At 38.0% G+C, this 19,745-nt stretch overlaps 1 protein-coding gene across 1 annotated transcript in view; it reads right to left on the reverse strand.

Annotated features, from left to right (window-relative positions):
- Positions 1 to 7,216: 7,216 nt before the first annotated feature.
- The window catches only part of SLC5A8 (solute carrier family 5 member 8), a 53,756-nt gene continuing 41,227 nt past the window's right edge, over positions 7,217 to 19,745 (reverse strand). Inside the window, exons 12-15 of the mRNA XM_055395116.2 lie at positions 16,251 to 16,456; positions 11,489 to 11,592; positions 8,681 to 8,760; positions 7,217 to 8,417 (exon numbers count right to left, since the gene is read on the reverse strand). Coding sequence (XP_055251091.1) covers positions 8,292 to 8,417; positions 8,681 to 8,760; positions 11,489 to 11,592; positions 16,251 to 16,456 — 516 coding nt within the window. The 3' untranslated portion in view covers positions 7,217 to 8,291. The remainder of the gene's footprint in view (positions 8,418 to 8,680; positions 8,761 to 11,488; positions 11,593 to 16,250; positions 16,457 to 19,745) is intronic.

Here is a 19,745-nt window from a genome sequence, read left to right on the forward strand (position 1 = left end):
CAGCTTTGAGTACCCAGAAAGAACACTGTACCAGTTGCTAGTCTGCCTTTAGAGCCACCATAGTTTTTTCCTGGGTTAATAATCAAGATAATTAATTAGAATGCCATTTTGTTAAGCTTAAGAGATTGAAGTTCTGAATTTTTGGTTAAAGGTTTTGGCTGCTGCAGAAATGTTATTTTAAATATATTTTGAATTATAAGTACAGAAAAATTGTAATTTTTTCCCATTTAATTAGAATGATTTCCAAGTTTCTGTAAATAATTGAAAATTTAAAGCATTAAGCACTTATTGGTAAATAATGTATATATTCCCATTCTGAGAAATATAAGTGGGTCAAGTCAAAATAAACTCTTTAAAGTTTAAAACAAAACACAAAATACAAACAAATGCTAAAGGGAGTTCTTTATGTGGTGATAAAAGGACACTAATCAACATTATAAAAACATAAGAAAGTAGCATTAAACTCACTGATAATATTAAATATAAAGTCAAAGATTCTATAATATAGTAATGGTGGTCCATAATTTATTTGCAACTCTAGTTTAAAAATTAAAAAACAAATGTAGTAAAAAGAAAAATAGAAAATGACCACAATAATCTGTTATTTGATACAAAACATAAAAAACACATAAACTGTAACACCAATAACCTAAAAAAATGTGAGGGGCAAAGTAAGAGTATAAAGTTTAGGAGTGATATCAAAATTAAATCATTATCAATTCAAAATAGGGTGATAAAATTTTTAAATTTCATATTCAAGCCTCATGATAACCACAAAGGAAGAGCCTATAGTAGTCACATTCACACCATGATAAAGTGACTCATTTAGCCTTAAAGACACACAGACTCACAGAAATTGAGTGTGAAGATATGGAAAAAGATTTTAGCAAATTAAGAGTTAAAAAAAAAGGGTATACTTACATTTCACCCCAAAACAATGAATTTCACATTTTTCTCAAGTGCACACGGAACCTTTTCAAGGATAGATCACATCCTGGGCCATAAATCTAGCCTTGGTAAATTCAAAAAAATTGAAATCATTCCAAGCATCTTTTCTGACCACAATGCAGTAAGATTAGATCTCAATTACGGGAGAAAAACCATTAAAAATGCCAACATATGGAGGCTGAACAACACGCTGCTGAATAATGAACAAATCATAGAAGAAATCAAAAGAGAAATCAAAATATGCATAGAAATGAATGAAAATGAAAACACAACAACCCCAAACTTCTGGGACACTGTAAAAGCAGTGCTAAGGGGGAAGTTTATAGCAATACAGGCACACCTCAAGAAACAAGAAAAAAGTCAAATAAATAACCTAACTCTACATCTAAAGAAACTAGAAATGGAAGAAATGAAGAGCCCCAGGGTTAGTAGAAGGAAAGAAATAGTAAAAATTAGGGCAGAGATAAATGCAAAAGAAACAAAAGAGACCATAGCAAAAATCAACAAAGCCAAAAGCTGGTTATTTGAGAAGGTAAATAAAATTGACAAACCACTAGCCAGACTCATCAAGAAACAAAGGGAGAAGAACAAAATCAATAAAATTAGAAATGAAATTGGAGAGATCACAACAGACAACACAGAAACATAAAGGATTATTAGAGAATACTATCAGCAATTATATGGCAATAAAATGAATAACCTGGAAGAAATGGACAAATTCCTAGAAAAGTACAACTTTCCAAAACTGAACCAGGAAGAAATAGAAAATCTGAATAGACCCATCACAAGCACGGAACTAGAGGCTGTAATCAGAAATCATCCAGCAAACAAAAGCCCAGGTCCAGACGGCTTCACAGCTGAATTCTACCAAAAATTTAGAGAAGAGCTAACACCTATTCTACTCAAACTCTTCCAGAAAACTGCTGAGGAAGGGAAACTTCCAAACTCATTCTATGAGGCCACCATCACACTAATCCCCAAACCTGGTAAAGATCCCACAAAAAAAGAAAATTACAGGCCAATATCACTGATGAACATAGATGCAAAAATCCTTAACAAAATTCTAGCAATCAGAATCCAACATCACATTAAGAAGATCATACATCATGACCAAGTGGGCTTTATCCCAGGAATGCAAGGATTCTTCAATATCCACAAATCAATCAACGTAATACACCACATTAACAAACTGAAAAATAAAAATCATATGATTATCTCAATAGATGCAGAGAAAGCCTTTGACAAAATTCAACATCCATTTATGATCAAATTATGCTGAATTTGGTTTGAAACTATTTTGTTGAAGACTTTTGCGATTATATTCATCAGGGACATTGTCCTATAGTTTTATTTTCTCGTAGTGTCCTCCTCTGACTTTGACATTGGGTCCATGCTGGCTTCCTAAAATGAGTGTTCTCTACTCTTGGACTTTTTGGAAGTGTTTAATAAGGATTGACATTAATTCTTACTTAACTGTCTAGTAAAATTCACCAGTGAGGCCATCTGGTCCTAGAATTTTCTTCATCAGGAAACTTTTGATGACTGAGTCTCTTTACTATTAATCGGTCTGTTCACATTTTCTGTCTCTTCCTAATTCAGTCTTGATAGGTTGTATGTTTCTAGGAATTTTTCCATTTTTTTCTAGGTTGTCTAATTTGTTGGCATATAGCTGTTAAGAGTAGTCTCTTATGATCTTTGTATTTTTGTAGTACCAGTTGTAATGTCTCATTTTCATTTATGATTTTGTTGATTTGTTTCCTATTTTTTCTTTGATTAAAGTTTTCTCAATTTTCTCTTTCAAAGAGTCAACTCTTAGTTTGTTACTCTTTTCTATTGTTTTCCTGTTCTATATTTTATTTCTACTCTAATCTTATTTCCTTCCTTCTGTCAGTTTTGGGCTCAGTTTGGTCTTCTCTTTCTAGTTCCTGTAGGCATAGAGTTAGGTTGTTTTAAGGTTTTTCTTCTTTACTAATGTAGGCATTTATTTCTGTAATCTTTCCTCTTAGAAATGCTTTTGCTGAATCACATAAGTTTTGGTACACATACTGTAGTTTTTCAATTTTCATGTGATTTCATTTATATGAAATTTTTAGAATAGAAAACTCTGTGGAGACTAAAAGGCGATTAGTGATCGCTGAAGGCCACCTGACCTGCCTCTTGAGAAACCTATATGCAGGTCAGGAAGCAACAGTTAGAACTGGACATGGAGCAACAGACTGGTTCCAAATAGGAAAAGGAGCATGTCAAGGTTGTATATTGTCACCCTGCTTATTTAACTTATATGCAGAGTACATCATGAGAAACACTGGGCTAGAAGAAGCACAAGCTGGAATCAAGATTGCCAGCAGAAATATCAATAACCTCAGATATGCAGATGACACCACCCTTATGGCAGAAAGTGAAGAGGAACTAAAAAGTCTCTTGATGAAAGTGAAAGAGGAGAGTGAAAAAGTTGGCTTGAAGCTCAACATTCGGGAAACTAAGATCATGGCATCTGGTCCCATCACTTCATGGGAAATAGATGGAAAAACAGTGGAAACAGTGTCAGACTTTATTTTTTGGGGCTCCAAAATCACTGCAGATGCTGATTGCAGCCATGAAATTAAAAGACACTTATTCCTTGGAAGGAAAGTTATGACCAACCTAGATAGCATATTAAAAAGCAGAGACATTACTTTGCCAACCAAGGTCCGTCTAGTCAAGGCTATGGTTTTTCCCATGGTCATGTATGGATGTGAGAGTTGGACTGTGAAGAAAGCTGATCACCGAAGAATTGATGCTCTTGAACTGTGGTGTTGGAGAAGACTCTTGAGAGTCCCTTGGACTGCAAGGAGATCCAATCAGTCCATTCTAAAGGAGATCAATTCTGGGTGTTCACTGGAAGGACTGATGCTAAAGCTGAAGCTCCAATACTTTGGCCACCTCATGCGAAGAGTTGACTCACTGGAAAGGACTCTGATGCTGGGAGGGATTGGGGGCAGGAGGAGAAGGGGACAACAGAGGATAAGATGGCTGGATGGCATCACCGACTCGATGGATGTGAGTTTGAGTCAACTTCGGGAGGTGGTGATGGACAGGGAGGCCTGGCGTGCTGCGATTCATGGGGTTGCAAAGAGTCAGACATGACTGAGTGACTGAACTGAACTGAAGGCTAACGGTGTTGGGAGAAAATGGGGATGGACTGCTTATGGATATGGGGCTTCTTCTGGGTGATTAAAATGTTCTAAGATTTTAGTTGTCCAATTCTGTGACTATAAAAATATGAAAATATAGAAATTATGAACTAGATTAGAAGAAATAAGGGATGAGACAAAAAGTGACATCATTCATCTGATAGGAGTTAAGAGTTACAGAATAGAGAAAATGGGAGATGCGGGGAGATTAAAAGAGAGAACAGCTAAGAAATTTCCAGTAATTAAATATGTTACTATTTTCAGATACAGTCTTAATTGCTTAAAAATAAAGTATTCTTCCAGTGACAAAAGTACTACATGTTTATTTGCTTGCACATTTATAATCTACACATAGTACATAGGAAGAGTCCTTTGTGTGGTAGGGTGGAAATCATTTTCCGTAAAAGCTGATAACATTAACTATATTCAATTCGACATTTAGTCCCCAAGAACAGACACCTGCAGACACTTGTAGAGTTTAATCAGCAAGTTGAAATATCAGAAATGCAACCATGTTTTTACATTATAATGTTCAATCTCCCCAAGTTTTTTTCACAAACAATGGGTATGTGACTTAAGTGTGAAAGTGAATTTTACAGTTATTATATTATACAGAAAATTTTCAGTAACTAAAGGGTCATGCAGTTAGTTGACTCTGTATCAACAATCATCATTGGATGAAACTCAGAATTTCCTATAAGGATCAATACAAAGAGCTACTTCCTTCATCTCAGCCACATCCCTGTCCCACATTGCCTACATTGTGGACAGACACTTATTTTCTATACTTTCTGGAGTTATCATAAAAAATAAATTATGAAACCTTCATACTCATATATATATTAATATTTCCTTTATCCTAGTGCATGTTAATATTGAAAACCATGTTGCAAAGTGAAACTCTCTTAAGAGTTGTTTTCACATTTATTCGCAATTCTACAGGCCTTAATATTTTCAAAATGCTGCGGAAAACATATGGTTATTATTCTGCATCATAACATTCCATATGCTAGAATACTTTATCCTCACCTGTAGATGAGAACAATCAGATAGATAAGTCAAGGCCATTTCTAAAGGAACACAACCAAGGTATGCGACTTCAGGAAAATCAAGATTTCAATGTTAGCCTCTAGGGCAAGATTTCTTGAACTCAACACCATTGCTATCTGAGGCAGGATCATCTTTTGCTATGGAGGAGATGGCAGCTCTGTGCATCATAGAAAATTTAGCAGCATCTCTGAATTCACTCCACTAGATGCCAGTAGCACCTGCTAACCAGCTAAGACAACTAAAAATGTATCCCGAGTCTTTCCGAATGTTGCCTGAGATGTGAAGTTGCCCCATGGAGAAACACTGGTTGAGAGGGAAAATGAACACATAAGCAACTAAGCAGATGAATATACATGTATCCTGTTTTACATCCTACATAGAAAATTTTCTTTTCTCTATGGAGTGAATGTGATTGGCCTGTAGCCTTTTGATTCCTACCTATATTTTAATATTTCTATGGTAGATATCTTTTAGAGAAAGGAACTATCACCACATCATTACACTGCAAATTATTAACAGCTTAACTTTTTTCAAAACTAGCAATAACCTTATCTCAACTTTTGATTTCCAATCAATTTCAATTGAAACTTTAAGCACACTATTTGAGTTAATAAAGTACCAAATGATCTCTGATACTCATACATATTTTTGTGAGGTAGGTATGTGTTTAGTGTTAAGTTCCATCACTAGAGATTAAGGATCAATTCAAGGTAATACAACTTGTTAGTGGCAAAGAAAAAAAAGGCAACTTACATGGTTTTTTGCTCCCATTAGCACTTTTATGATTCAAAATAATTAAGAACATTTGATTTTTAAAAATTCATATTATATTAACACTGATGCTAAAGCTGAAACTGCAATACTTTGGCCACCTCATGCAATGAGTTGACTCACTGGAAAAGACTCTGATGCTGGGAAAGGTTGGGGGCGGGAGAAGAAGGGGACGACAGAGAATGAGATGGCTGGATGGCATCACTGACTCTGTGGACATGAGTTTGAGTGAACTCCGAGAGTTGGTGAGGGACAGGGAGGCCTGGTGTGCTGTGATTCATGGGGTCGCGGAGAGTCGGACACGACTGAGCGACTGAACTGAACTGAACTGAACTGAACCTTCATTTGGTTTAACTCAAAGATTTAGACAAGATAACAAATTTTAATACTTAATAGTAATATTATTTTATTTGTTAAGAATTTCATCTGGTTCTCTCATGTTTATAAAAGTAAAATATCTACAACTCCTAATGTCACAAAGACATATTTTGTTAAAAGAAAGTGAACAAGAATTGAAGTATTATATCTCTCATTAAGAATATATTGCATAAAAAAAGAATAGAGTGCATAACTCCTTGGCAGTCAGATAAGAAAAAATTATTTAAATAACTTGATTTTTATTTCCTAAATTAAAGCTGTCTACACACATGTGCATTTAGAATTACTAAATAAATAACAATAGTTCAAATCACACTCACATGAAGATTATATCTTCCTACTCATTAAAAAATTACAGAAAGGTTTACAAAGCTTGATATATGCTTACAAATATGTTGATTAAAAGTAACAACTTTACATATACAAAATATATGAATATATCATTAATTTAAATGTATAAATCTCTTTGTTTTAGGTGAATGTTATTTCCTATTTTTTTTAATTTATTAATGTTTTTAATTGGCAACCTCTAAATGTTGCCAGGAGAAATATCAATAACCTCAGATATGCAGATGACACCACCCTTATGGCAGAAAGTGAAGAGGAACTAAAGAGCCTCTTGATGAAAGTGAAAGAGGAGAGTGAAAAGTTTGGCTTAAAGTTCAACATTCAGAAAATGAAGATCATGGCATCTGGTCCCATTACTTCATGGGAAATAGATGGGGAAACAGTGGAAACAGTGTCAGACTTTATTTTGGGGGGCTCCAAAATCACTGAAGATGCTGATTGCAGCCAGGAAATTAAAAGACGCTTACTCCTTGGAAGGAAAGTTATGACCAACCTAGATAGCATATTAAAAAGCAGAGACATTACTTTGCCAACCAAGGTCCATCTAATCAAGGCTATGGTTTTTCCCGTGGTCATGTATAGATGTGAGAGTTGGACTGTGAAGAAAGCTGATCGCCGAAGAATTGATGCATTTGAACTGCGGTGCTGGAGAAGACTCTTGAGAGTCCCTTGGACTACAAGGAGATCCAACCAGTCCATTCTAAAGGAGATCAATTCTGGGTGTTCATTGGAAGGACTGATGCTAAAGCTGAAACTGCAATATTTTGGCCACCTCATGCGACGAGTTGACTCACTGGAAAAGAGTCTGATGCTGGGAGGGATTGGGGGTGGGAGGAGACGGGGAAGACAGAGAAGGAGATGGCTGAATAGCATCACCGACTCTATGGACATGAGTTTGAGTGAACTCCGGGAGTTGGTGATGGACACGGAGTCCTGGTGTGCTGTGATTCATAGGGTCGCAGAAAGTCGGACACTGAGCGACTGAACTGAACTGAACTGAATTTAAGAATAGAGAAGGCAATGGCAACCCACTCTAGTACTCTTGCCTGGAAAATCCCATGGATGGAGGAGCATGGTAGGCTGCAGTCCCATGGGGTCGCGAAGAGTTGGACATGACTGAGCGAGTTCACTTTCACTTTTCACTTTCATGCATTGGAGAAGGAAAAGGCAACCCACTCCACTGTTCTTGCCTGGAGAATCCCAGGGACGGGGAAGCCTGGTGGGCTGCCGTCTATGGGGTCGCACAGAGTCGGACATGACTGAAGCGACTTAGCAGCAGCAGCAGCAATTTAAGAATATTCTTTTAACCATCAAGCACATGTTATATGTATGTATTAGCTTTTCAGCACATATGTAGTCACAACTTTCACAACTACAGCTTCACTGAAATAAAAGAGTTAGAGGGAAATGCTGATGCTGAAACTTTTACCTCCAGAGTTGCATCAATTAATGAGTGTAGGAAGTTTAAAAAAAAAAAAGGACTTTACCTAAACAAAATGATCCCCCCAAACTCCCTCCAAAGTACTCATTATAGACCAAAAAAAAAAATCTAAAATGTGATTCAAGTATTTTAGAAGACATAAAACTGGGACACTGCTTAAATCATTTAGCGTCACAGCTGCTTCACAAACGAGTTCCATTGATCTTGCTGCTTTGATCTGTGCTATTCAATTCAATATGGTTGAAGGCAGGATTATCAGTTCCACCATCTTCTACTGGATGAGATTTATAGCCTAAAACTTGCTTCTTCTAAAAGAAAATGTTAACATGATGATTAGAAAAAAGAAACTGTTCATTCAACTCAATAATTATCACTACTACTTTTCTTTCTCTAAATCTTATTCACAGTCTACTGAAGCAGAGATAAATAACAGAAATAAATCATTTTAAAGAGGAAGGCAAATACCTTTCTTGTCCACCAGAGTTCCAAAGAGAGTCTGAGGACTAATGAGTATTCTATCCTAGTGATAAAAGCAGTCTTAAGAATTTAAGGAAAAAGAAAGCCAACTCACTTTCTTAAAAATGTCAAAATTAGATAAAAAGTCCTCTTTGGTTAGTAGGAATCTGCAATCTATGTTTTGTTTTCTTCCTCCTGAAAAACAGACATTATTTACATCGTTAAAAAGACATCTGTAACTACCCAGTGATGGACCATCATACACACGTTTAACTTAAGCACATTCACTTCTATGCACTTACAAAATACAAAGAGTCTTTTAAACAGTGCTGAAGACTTAGCCCACCCTTTCTCTTCCTTCAGTCAGTCCCATATTCTGCAAGCCTCTCACTGGGATCAGTATGAGTCTGGTGTTTAAAGATAAATGAGAGGGCTCTTAAATGTAAGCCAACTGCCTCATCCAGTATCAGCTAGCAAAGAGTCATCTGGCCCAATACCGGTAGGAAAACCAATTTAAAAGCATTCTTCATGTTCTACCGATAAAATATCAAACCACCTACCTCTGCTTCAGACAGCAGAGTTTCCCTTCCTTAATCTGGTGGCTATGAATGTATGAAGAAATGTAGGAAACTGAATTATTGGATAAACTATTCAAATGAAAACCAGTATGGTTATCAGAATCAAAGCATTTAGGCGGGGGGGGGGGGGAAGCAAAGAGAGTATTATGACACTCCCATTTTTTAAGGAAAAAAATGAGTTGAAAAAGACCAAAAGTTGAATAGTAAAAGGAAATGTTTGTTCCAGATCTGAATGGTTGGGTTACTGGTGAGAAAAGTTTAAAATCTGTCTTAAAATATATCACAACAGATAAGAGAGTAAACCTGCCATGCTGGGAATTTTACTTAGGAGAAATAGCACCGTTCTTTTTGAAAAGAAAGAGAATAGTTTAAACAACTGTTTGTGAGGTAACAGATATCTACAAACTTTATTATAAACCTACAATCATTATAGATTGTAATGTCTATAGTAATGACAAATATACAATGTTAATATAATCATTAATCTGTTATATTAATGTCATTATTAATATAATTGTAATTATAAATGCAAGTGCCAAAGAAGTCTCAAAGACAGTGCTATCCAGATGCCAAAAAATCAATGATGGGGGTAGAATTCTACAAAGTGGGAACCGTGCTGGTAGATTTATAGCATAAAGCAGACATCACACATACTTGGATGAAGTGTAGGATTTCTGACTGATTATAACACATTTGATAAAGAAAGCAGTGGAGCTTCCTGCCCCTGGTTTGGCTGCTCTAGATGTGTACATGTGAGGGAACACAGGAAATTAAGGAGCCCAACTTTTCTCCACAACCCCACACTACTGCTCTGCTCCAAACCACCATTACTGCTCACCTGGATAAGTGCAATAGCCTCTACCCGCCCTCCTTTCCCTACAGACTACTCTCAAAACTGGATCAGCATGCTCCTTTGAAAATTATTGAAAAAGTCATTATAAAAATAACCCATGTAGTAGAACTAAAAGACAAAGAGATGGAAAATAGAGAGAAGAGATAAGAAAATCAGAGGGTCTATCCAAGTTTAAAACATTTGACTAACAGGAGTTTCCAGAAAGAGAAAATCAAAAATGGCAGGAAATTACAAAAGAAATCATATAGGAAAGTTCCTTGGAACTGAAGGATATAGATCTTCAGACCCTCCTGAGGGTTTAGGGCAGGATAGTCATTGTGAAATGGGTCACATGTAAATAGCCAGTGCACAACAGGGCACTGGTATTCTGAACAGCAACAAGACAAGTTGAAGAAAAGTAAGACAGGCTCCAGGAACAAGAAAGTTACACTCAACCTAGGATTCTTAACTCACATTGTCAACAATTATCAAGCAGATATGTAGTGTTTCCAAGATCTCTTGTCCACCCTTTTGCAAGAACATGCTATAGCATATACTCCATTCAATTAAGGGAGTAAACAAGAATTAGGAGAAATGGGATTCAGGCCGCAGAGCATCCAACACAGGAAGGAGACCAAGGGAATTCACAGAACGAGGGCAAAATGAAGTCGCAGGATAATGGTTCTATAGCAATCCCAGAGAACAGAGTATGCGATGTGTATTATTGGTTTGATTTTGTTTAAAATGTATTTTTTAAGTTTACTGATATCTTAAAAATGCCTTCACACTATGTTTAGATATAAAGACCATAATTAGATATAAAGACTACTATTTACATGTACATATATCTTCTTTCCAGTTTACAAAGAGTTGGTGCAGAACTATAGAGTTGGTGCAGCACAGGGCTATTATAATAGCATGTATAAAACTCCTAGCATTGTAATAACTACACACAAGCATTTTATTTTTATCTTACAGCAACCTGTGAGATAGGCAGGTCAATTGCTATTACCCTCATCTTATACATAAGATAGCTAAGGCTCAGAGTAGCTATGGAGCAGGTATACAGACTTAGAGTTCTAAGTTCATGCAGCTGGTAAATGGCATAACAGATTCAAATTGAGATGGGTCTTCTGTTTTCAAGACTAGGCCCTAAAATTTCCCATGAGTAAAATGGGACAAATAATTGAACTATTAGTATTTTACTATTTTATATAGTATAATAACATAAATAGCTATAAAACAGATATAGTAAAAACTAATACAGAGGTAAATATAGCAGTACTAGCTGGGAAAGGTTGGGGGCGGGAGGAGAAGGGGACGACCGAGAATGAGATGGCTGGATGGCATCACCAACTCTGTGGACATGAGTTTGAGTGAACTCCGGGAGTTGGTGATGGACAGGGAGGCCTGGCATGCTGTGATTCACGGGGTCGCAGAGAGTCGGACACGACTGAGCGACTGAACTGAACTGAACTGAACTGAATACTAAATATAGCAATATTAACGTTACCTGTTGACACACTGATAAGCATTCCCACAAATAATGTTACCAAAGTTCCAACAGTGCTGAAGTATAGATATGATAAAGAATACCAGTTATCCATCAGTGGAGTCCTAAGAAAGAACAAAAGCATAACTGTAAGGTTTCATGCATGCTACTAGTAACTAAGAGTATGTGTCAATAAGCCTCATGGCAAAGTCAGAACACAATACTTAATCATGTTTCTAATGTCCAGATTCGCTGTCCCAATTCTACCTTATTGGATCAGAAATTAGGTGTGACCTAACCCTGTCACCTTGCTTATTTAACTTATATGCAGAGTACATCATGAGGAACGCTGGGCTGGAAGAAGCACAAGCTGGAATCAAGGTTGCTGGGAGAAATATCAATAACCTCAGATATGCAGATGACACTACCCTTATGGCAGAAAGTGAAGAGGAACTCAAAAGCCTCTTGATGAAAGTGAAAGAGGAGAGTGAAAAGGTTGGCTTGAAGCTCAACATTCAGAAAACAAAGATCATGGCATCTGGTCCCATCACTTCATGGGAAATAGATGGAAAAACAGTGGAAACAGTGTCAGACTTTGTTTTTTTGGGCTCCAAAATCACTGCAGATGCTGATTGCAGCCATGAAATTAAAAGACGCTTGCTCCTTGGAAGGAAAGTTATGACCAACCTTGATAGTATATTAAAAAGCAGAGACATTACTTTGCCGACCAAGGTCCGTCTAGTCAAGGCAATGGTTTTTCCCGTGGTCATGTATGGATGTGAGAGTTGGACTGTGAAGAAAGCTGATCGCCGAAGAATCGATGCTTTTGAACTGTGGTGTTGGAGAAGACTCTTGAGAGTCCCTTATACTGCAAGGAGATCCAACCAGTCCATTCTAAAGGAGATCAATCCTGGATGTTCATTGGAGGGACTGATGCTAAAGCTGAAACTCCAATACTTTGGCCACCTCATGAGACGAGTTGACTCACTGGAAAAGACTCTGATGCTGGGAAAGGTTGGGGGCGGGAGGAGAAGGGGACGACGGAGAATGAGATGGCTGGATGGCATCACCGACTCTGTGGACATGAGTTTGAGTGTACTCCGGGAGTTGGTGATGGACAGGGAGGCCTGGCGTGCTGTGATTCATGGGGTCGCGGAGAGTCGGACACGACTGAGCGACTGAACTGAACTGAACTGAACCCTGATCTCATACTATAATACCAATGTCCATGTATATTCATTTTGTTCATGTTATTCATTCACCTCTGCTTTGTGTCCCAGGCACTGTTCTTGTCATTGAAAAGTCTGCCACTGAAAAGATGGACAAGGGGGTTCCTGCCCTCAGGAAGTTTACATTCTAAAAAAGATATGTAATGATCAAGTAAACAAATTAATAAACATAATAATTCCCATTTTGATTGTAGAGAAGAAAGCATTTAAATGAGACATTAATATCAAAATGAGAAATTAATGTCAAAGATAAATTAGAAATTCCATGAATTTTGGAAATTAAATGTCCACTTTTAAATGATGTCTCCTGGCAATCTTGATTCCAGCTTGTGATTCATCCAGCTGGGCATTTTAGGTGTAAAATATAGTGAATCACAATTTTTTAAGGTTATATTCCATTTACAGTTATTATAAAATATTGGCTATACTCACTGTGTTGTATAATATGTCCTTGTAGCTTATTTTATACCTACTAGTTTTTACTTCTTAATCCCTTGCCCCTATATTGCCCCTCCCCACTTCTCTGCTTCTTTGTTATCTTCATTATTTTGTTGTATTTTTTAGAGTCCACATATAAGAGATATCACACAGTATTTGTGTTTGTCTGACTTATTTCACTTATATTTCCAGCAATGTGGATAGACCTGGAAGGCACATTGTAGTATTTTAAGTGGAGAAGTGACAGGACCTGATCTGCTTCTAAAACAACTGCTCTAGGATTCCACATTCAGCTTTGATAGACCCACCATCCAGCCAAAAGTAATATTTGAAAACTTGGAGATGGGACAAGGCAGGTTTTTGTAGACCTCAGAGAAATCATGGCAATTAGAACTTAAGGGGTCAAGATCCCAGAAAGAAGGGAAACATAGAGGTTAGCTGGTGAACTTAAGATAATGTGATATATTGGGCCAAAGACAGACAAAATAGAACAGAATACAAAATCGAAAAACTGACCCACAAAAAATAATCATTGGGTTTATGTCACAGTTGCCACTGCATGGCAAAATGGTGCAAAAAGAGGGTATTTTCAATAAACGGTTTTTGGCTAACAGAATATCCATATGGGGAAAAAAAGGAATCTTGATTACTTGAAATCAATTCCAAAGTGGATTACAATTCACAAATGGAAATGATGCACAAGAAAACTTTTAAATAAAAAAAATTAGAGGAATATCTTTATGACCTCAAGGTAGGCAAAGATTTCTTAAATGGGACTCACAAAAGACTGACCATATAGGAAGAGACTGATAGGTTGAACTCAGTTAGAATTAAGAAATTCTGACCACTAAAAAGCATCACTAAGAGAGTAAAAAGGTAAGCTATAGAGTGGAAGAAAAATATTTTCAAAACTTATCTAAAATATATCAAGAAAACTTAAATAAATAAAAACAGAGAACTCATTTTAAAATGGACCAAAGATTTCAATAAAGTCACAAAAGTTCACAAAAGTAGTTATACAGATGCCCAATAGACATGTAAAAAGGTATCAAACTTCATTAATCCTAAGGGAAATGCAAGTTATGTACCCATTAAGTATTAGGAACTTAAAAGGTAAAAACTGAATCTGAGTAATTGAAACCTAGTATCTAGAGAATGAGAGTATCCTACTTCACCTTTAGCTGTGTATTCACTCCCCTTGGACTCTAGTCATCCTGAACTGTGCATGATGTCCTAAGACACCATGTGGCTTCAGGCCTTCCTGATTTGCATATGTTGCCTTCATTTTGCAACGTACATTCCTTCTTCCTTTTTCCCCCCACCTGATCTTGTTCACCTAATTATATCACCCACGTTACACTCCTCTAAAAAGAATCTTTCACTCAGGAATCATTAGGCTCCTCCTCCTTCTGGTTGTCATGATAGACTGTGACTATTACTTTTCACAATGTGTTACTTGTTTATTCTCTTGTCCAACTTCCGTTTGGGTCATTTTCTGTGACAAGAATAACTTTCCAGACCTTCTCTTCTAGCCAACTTCTGCATTCTTCAAGTATTAGTACATCCCTGAAGTCTGTGCTAATCTACATTTCAACTTTGCTTATAATCATTCTTGTGGGTACTTAGTTCATGCTCAAAAATTCTGATTTATTAGCTGAGCTATTTTATAAATAAGCTAACATAGAACAGTGATTATTATGGTACCAGGCACATAGTAAACCTCAGCTAATTTATGTATTTTGGAAATAAAAATAACCAATCTGCCTTTAAATTAAAACATACATCTAGACAATCAGGACAAACACTAAGAAAAATTGTGAAATGAAAAGTACAACTTCAACATCCTCCAACTTACCCTTAATCACTTCTCCCTTAACTAATTCATCACTTCTCCCTTCTCTTTAATGACTTCCTGAGCTCCACCCCATAAATGCATTCATTCTTATCCAGAATATGCCCTGTATTTCTGTGCCCTTATCTCCATAGCATCCCCATCTAGTCAAACCTTCCCCCACACATGCCTCAGGCCCTAGAACTACCTTTTCTCTTTACCCATGCAGATTACCAGCCCTGACTCCCACACAAGTATTCTCATAGCTGAATTCCCTCTGAATCACCAATGATGTTTGTATGTATGGTCACATTCCTTCTCCCAGGAGTGTGTCCCATTTTAAGAGGGAGATGCCATGTCTTGTCTCAAAAGAAATGATTCTCCAGTGGCTTCCTTCTAGGCAAGCTGGAACTGGGGCAATACTTTAGGGGAAGTGCCCTCTTCTTTGCATTCCTTGAATGCATCCATGGGTTTTGCGCTTTAAAGCTGAAGATGTATATACCCACTAAGGGTAGTCTTGCTCTCACATCCACTGTACAGTGTAACAGTGATGTACCAAAAGGTCTGTTGCTCTTGAGTCACTAAGTAAAACTCACTCAGTCGTATCTGACTCTGTGATCCCATGGACTATAGCCCACCAGGCTCCTCTGTCCATGGAATTTCCCAGGGAAGAATACTGGAGTGGGTTGCCATTTCCTTCTCCAACCAAAAGTCTACATTATTTCATTAAATCAGATGACATCAGTAGCCAGAAGCTCAAAAATGTACTGCATAACTGAAAACTCTAACAGGAAGATCACAGCTGCAACTCATTGCCAATGCTCTAAAGATTTGGATATTTAAAACTGAGCAAATAGCAATTATCCAACGTATTTCAATGAATTGTAGCTTCTAGTTGGTAAAAGTTATACTTCAAAGGCTATATATGCAATGTGTCTTTTATAATTTTGCTTTTCATTTTAAAGGTTTTTCAGTGGACAAAGACAATTTTTCATTCAAGTGGAACTAATATTTGTCAGCATTTACACATAGTAGAATTTTTTGTTACTATTCAAGTCTTCTCTATATCCGTAGGTGAAGTGGAAGTTTTTATTGAAATTAAGAAAATACGGCTTTTTTTTTTTTGCTATTTCTGAACAAAATATAATAGCCAGAAAGCCACATGCACTCTCCTCATTTCAGAATTAGGCAAAATCACAGCACTGCAGGCAAGACAAAGAACAGAGGTTTTCTATCTGTCACATTCACTTTTTAAAATATGACATTACAAAGCTCAATTCATTACCTTTCAATGTTGTGTACTTGAGAAGCACTGGTGAAAAATGGTATTTCTGTGGTTGTCATCCAATTTGTTCCATTGTATGTGCTGTTGCAGCCATAGGTTTCAAGTCTTAATGTCATCATTCTCTCAGGAAGTGGGGGATAAAGCTGAGCTCCAATTCCAACCCACAAAGAAACAGCAAATCCAGCCAGCAGACCCCCAAATGCTCCCTGCAAAACAGAAGTGTTTTTCAAAACAAATAACACAGTTTTCTTTGAAATAGAAGCTAACATTAGGAGCTTAAGCTCAACACGGTTCAAGTCAAATTTACCAGCTTCCTTCCTAAAACTCTTCTCCCTTGCAAACTCCCTGCCTCTTGCCCAGGGCAGCATGGGTCCCAGGTCCCTCAACCCAGAGCCCTGGTCTCTGGAACCCCAACCCCTATTTTATATCTCTATCTTGCCAGTCACCAATTCCTCTTCATTTTTGTTTACATATCTCATAATTCCATGCATTCCACTCTGTCTCCATGGCCAGCACTCTGTTCTGTCCTCTTCATCTCTTTACACCCAATGACCACAACAGACAGATATGCAGTTGACTTCAAGCCAACTGTTCCCTCCAGTTTTACTTAATTTACTAAAAAATGGCATGTCATATGAGCAACAGGGGCTTCCCAGGTGGCACGAGTAGTAAAGAACCTGCCCGCCAATGCAGGAGACCTGAGACTCAGGTTCGATCCCTAGGTTGGAAAGATCCCCTAGAGGAGGGAACAGCAACCCACTCCAATATTCTTGCCTGGAGAATCACATGGATAGAGGAGCCTGGTGGGCTACAGTCTCTAGCATTGCAAAGAGCCAGACAAGACTGAAGTGACTTAGCACACACGCGTGCATGAGCAACAGGCTATGAAGAAGAAAGCATCCACAGAATTTATTCCTTTACTTAGCAACATGCATGATTGTAAATTAGGGGACAATAGCAAGCTGTTTTCACAAATGACTGCAATGGTACATACAACCAAGCCAAGTACTTCCAGAGATAAGTGGAAATGTCCTCTCTAAAGACATTTGGTTTCACAGTCTTTGGAAGACTTGGGTTACCCTGCTCCTACTTTTCACCAGTAATCGAACTGTTCTTGATAGTCAGTCAGTCCTTGAATGATTTAAGCCCTAGTTCCAAATGATGCACTTGAAAGCAAATCTTGCTGTAAAGCCCCTTTCTCTGTGGTGAAATTTCTCCCCTCACTTTTTTTTTTTTTTCAGTGAACAAATAAATAATACGAACAATATTTACATTAGTATGTCACATTGGGAGATTCCAGCATGAGCGGGGAACAGGAGAACTGAGAATGTGCCCTGGCTTTGGGGGTTAGAACTGGTTCCTGGTCAGGCTGGGACCCCCCTGTTGAGTGGATGGAGGGACAGGGGAGGTGGAAATGAGCAGAGATGCTTGGCTGGGGCCTCCTCACAAGTCCAGGGAGGTGGAGTGGGCAGGAGGTGCAGAGCTGTCCCCAGAGTAAGCAGGTTTCAAACACAGAAAAATCCCGGTTTACCCCACCAAGCACTGTGCTATGGCTGGGGTCATGGGATGAGCAGCTCCCAGGACTCCGGGAACCTTTTCCAACAGCCAGCATGGTGGAGGCAGCAGGGCCTCGGTCCTGGGGAGAGCAAAGCTCATGAGTTGCCTGCTGGCCTCCAGCCCTTTTCTAGATGACAGGGAGCCAAGGTCAGGAACAGCTTCCTCTTCCCTGGACTAGGTGACAAGGGGGATGTGGAATTCGTTTGTGTCGAAGATGAGGGGCCTCCTGGGAGGGCTGGGGTCCCTGTCGGCCTTGTGGAGCAGCTTGAAGAGTCCAGTTCCAATGTTCATGGGGATCCCCATGATGATGCATTCAGACACCTCCCCTCACTTTAAGAATAATGATCAGGTTACTACAACAGAAATAACAGTATCTTACTTCCTCTGCTAAGGACAAGTTGGACCTAATCAGCTATAGCATTTCTGGAGGCAACTCATGGTGGCAATAAATGTCAAAAATCAAAAGTCAATCTTCTTTTAATATTTCAGGCACTCAACCAACCAATTGCATTTCATAATGCAGAAAATCTCATCAGAACTTCAACATTCTGAGGTGGACACGAACTGCCCGCTTTCTTTGTGATTCATTTCTACTAAGCTAGCATTTCATATGACACTTCATTGAGAATTATTATTAACAATAATAACAATGATAATAGCCCTATTTGTATCTGCCTTACCAATTCCTAATGCCTCATGAGGAAAATGGAATTCTAAGTATAAAGCTCTGCAGTTATTCTCCATCTGTCTGAAAAGAACACATATACATTATAAGCTTTTCCTAAACTTCAGCTTTATAGCAGGACTAAATTAGTAGTATTCCTCTTGACTTTCAGAGAAATTATTTCAATTTCATTTATTCTAAACAAAACTTAGTACACCTCAAAGCACAGATATGTCTATATAGAAGAACAGAGCTATTACTTCTTTCTGAATTCAATTCTAAATTATGATTATCCCCTTTGGGAACAGAACCATGTTGTTGAAGCTACATCCTTAAATATCAGGAGAATAGTTTCTGACCAAAGTGGCAAAGAATTTACCTTGTTGCTTCTCTTTACTGTACTCTGGCTATTCACAGGTATCCTTGGCTCTACTGCCCTGAAATCTTTCATATCCAAGCCTGTCAACCTCTTTTAAATCTTAATGATTAATTTTCATGAAGGATAAAAAATAAATGAAAACAAAATGTTGTTCTTTAGTTATATAATATAATATTCATAATGTACATGGTAAGTTGCTTCAGTCATGTCTGACTCTGTGAGACCCTAGGGATTGTAGCCTGCCAGTCTCCTCTGTCCTTGGGATTCTCCAGGCAAGAATACTAGAGTGGGTTGTCATGCCCTCCTACAGGGGATCTTCCCAACCTAGGGATCAAACCTGTGTCTCTTACATCTCTTGCATTGGCAGGCAGGTTCTTTACCTTGAGCACCACCTGGGAAACCATATATTCATAAATTCATAATATATTGTATTATATTATGTATCGTATTATGTATTATTTCATAATATATATCATTTAGTTGTGCTTTATGATACTCTTTAATATTATATTTTGGGCTTCCCCAGTGGCTCAGTGGTAAAGAATCTGCCTGCCAATGCAGGAGATACAAGCTCAATCCCTGGGTCAAGAAGATCCCCTGAAGAAGGAAATGGGCTTCCCTCATAGCTGTCGGTAAAGAATCTGCATGCAATGCAAGAGACCTGGGTTCAATCCCTCAGTGGGGAAGATCCCCTGGAGAAGGAAATGGCAATCCATTCCAGTGTTCTTGCCTGGAGAATCCCAGGGATGGGGGAGCCTGGTGGGCTGCCGCCTATGGGGTCACACAGAGTCGGACACAACGGAAGTGACTTAGCAGCAGCAGCAGCAGCAGTCACAATATATATTGTTCCGGCAGTTTTCATTTAGTTTCACGCATGCAGGGTCCCAGTGCATAG

Source organism: Moschus berezovskii, chromosome 6 (genome assembly GCF_049115385.1).
Source record: "Moschus berezovskii isolate FMDL1 chromosome 6, NW_MosBer_1.0, whole genome shotgun sequence".
Taxonomy (NCBI): domain Eukaryota; kingdom Metazoa; phylum Chordata; class Mammalia; order Artiodactyla; family Moschidae; genus Moschus; species Moschus berezovskii.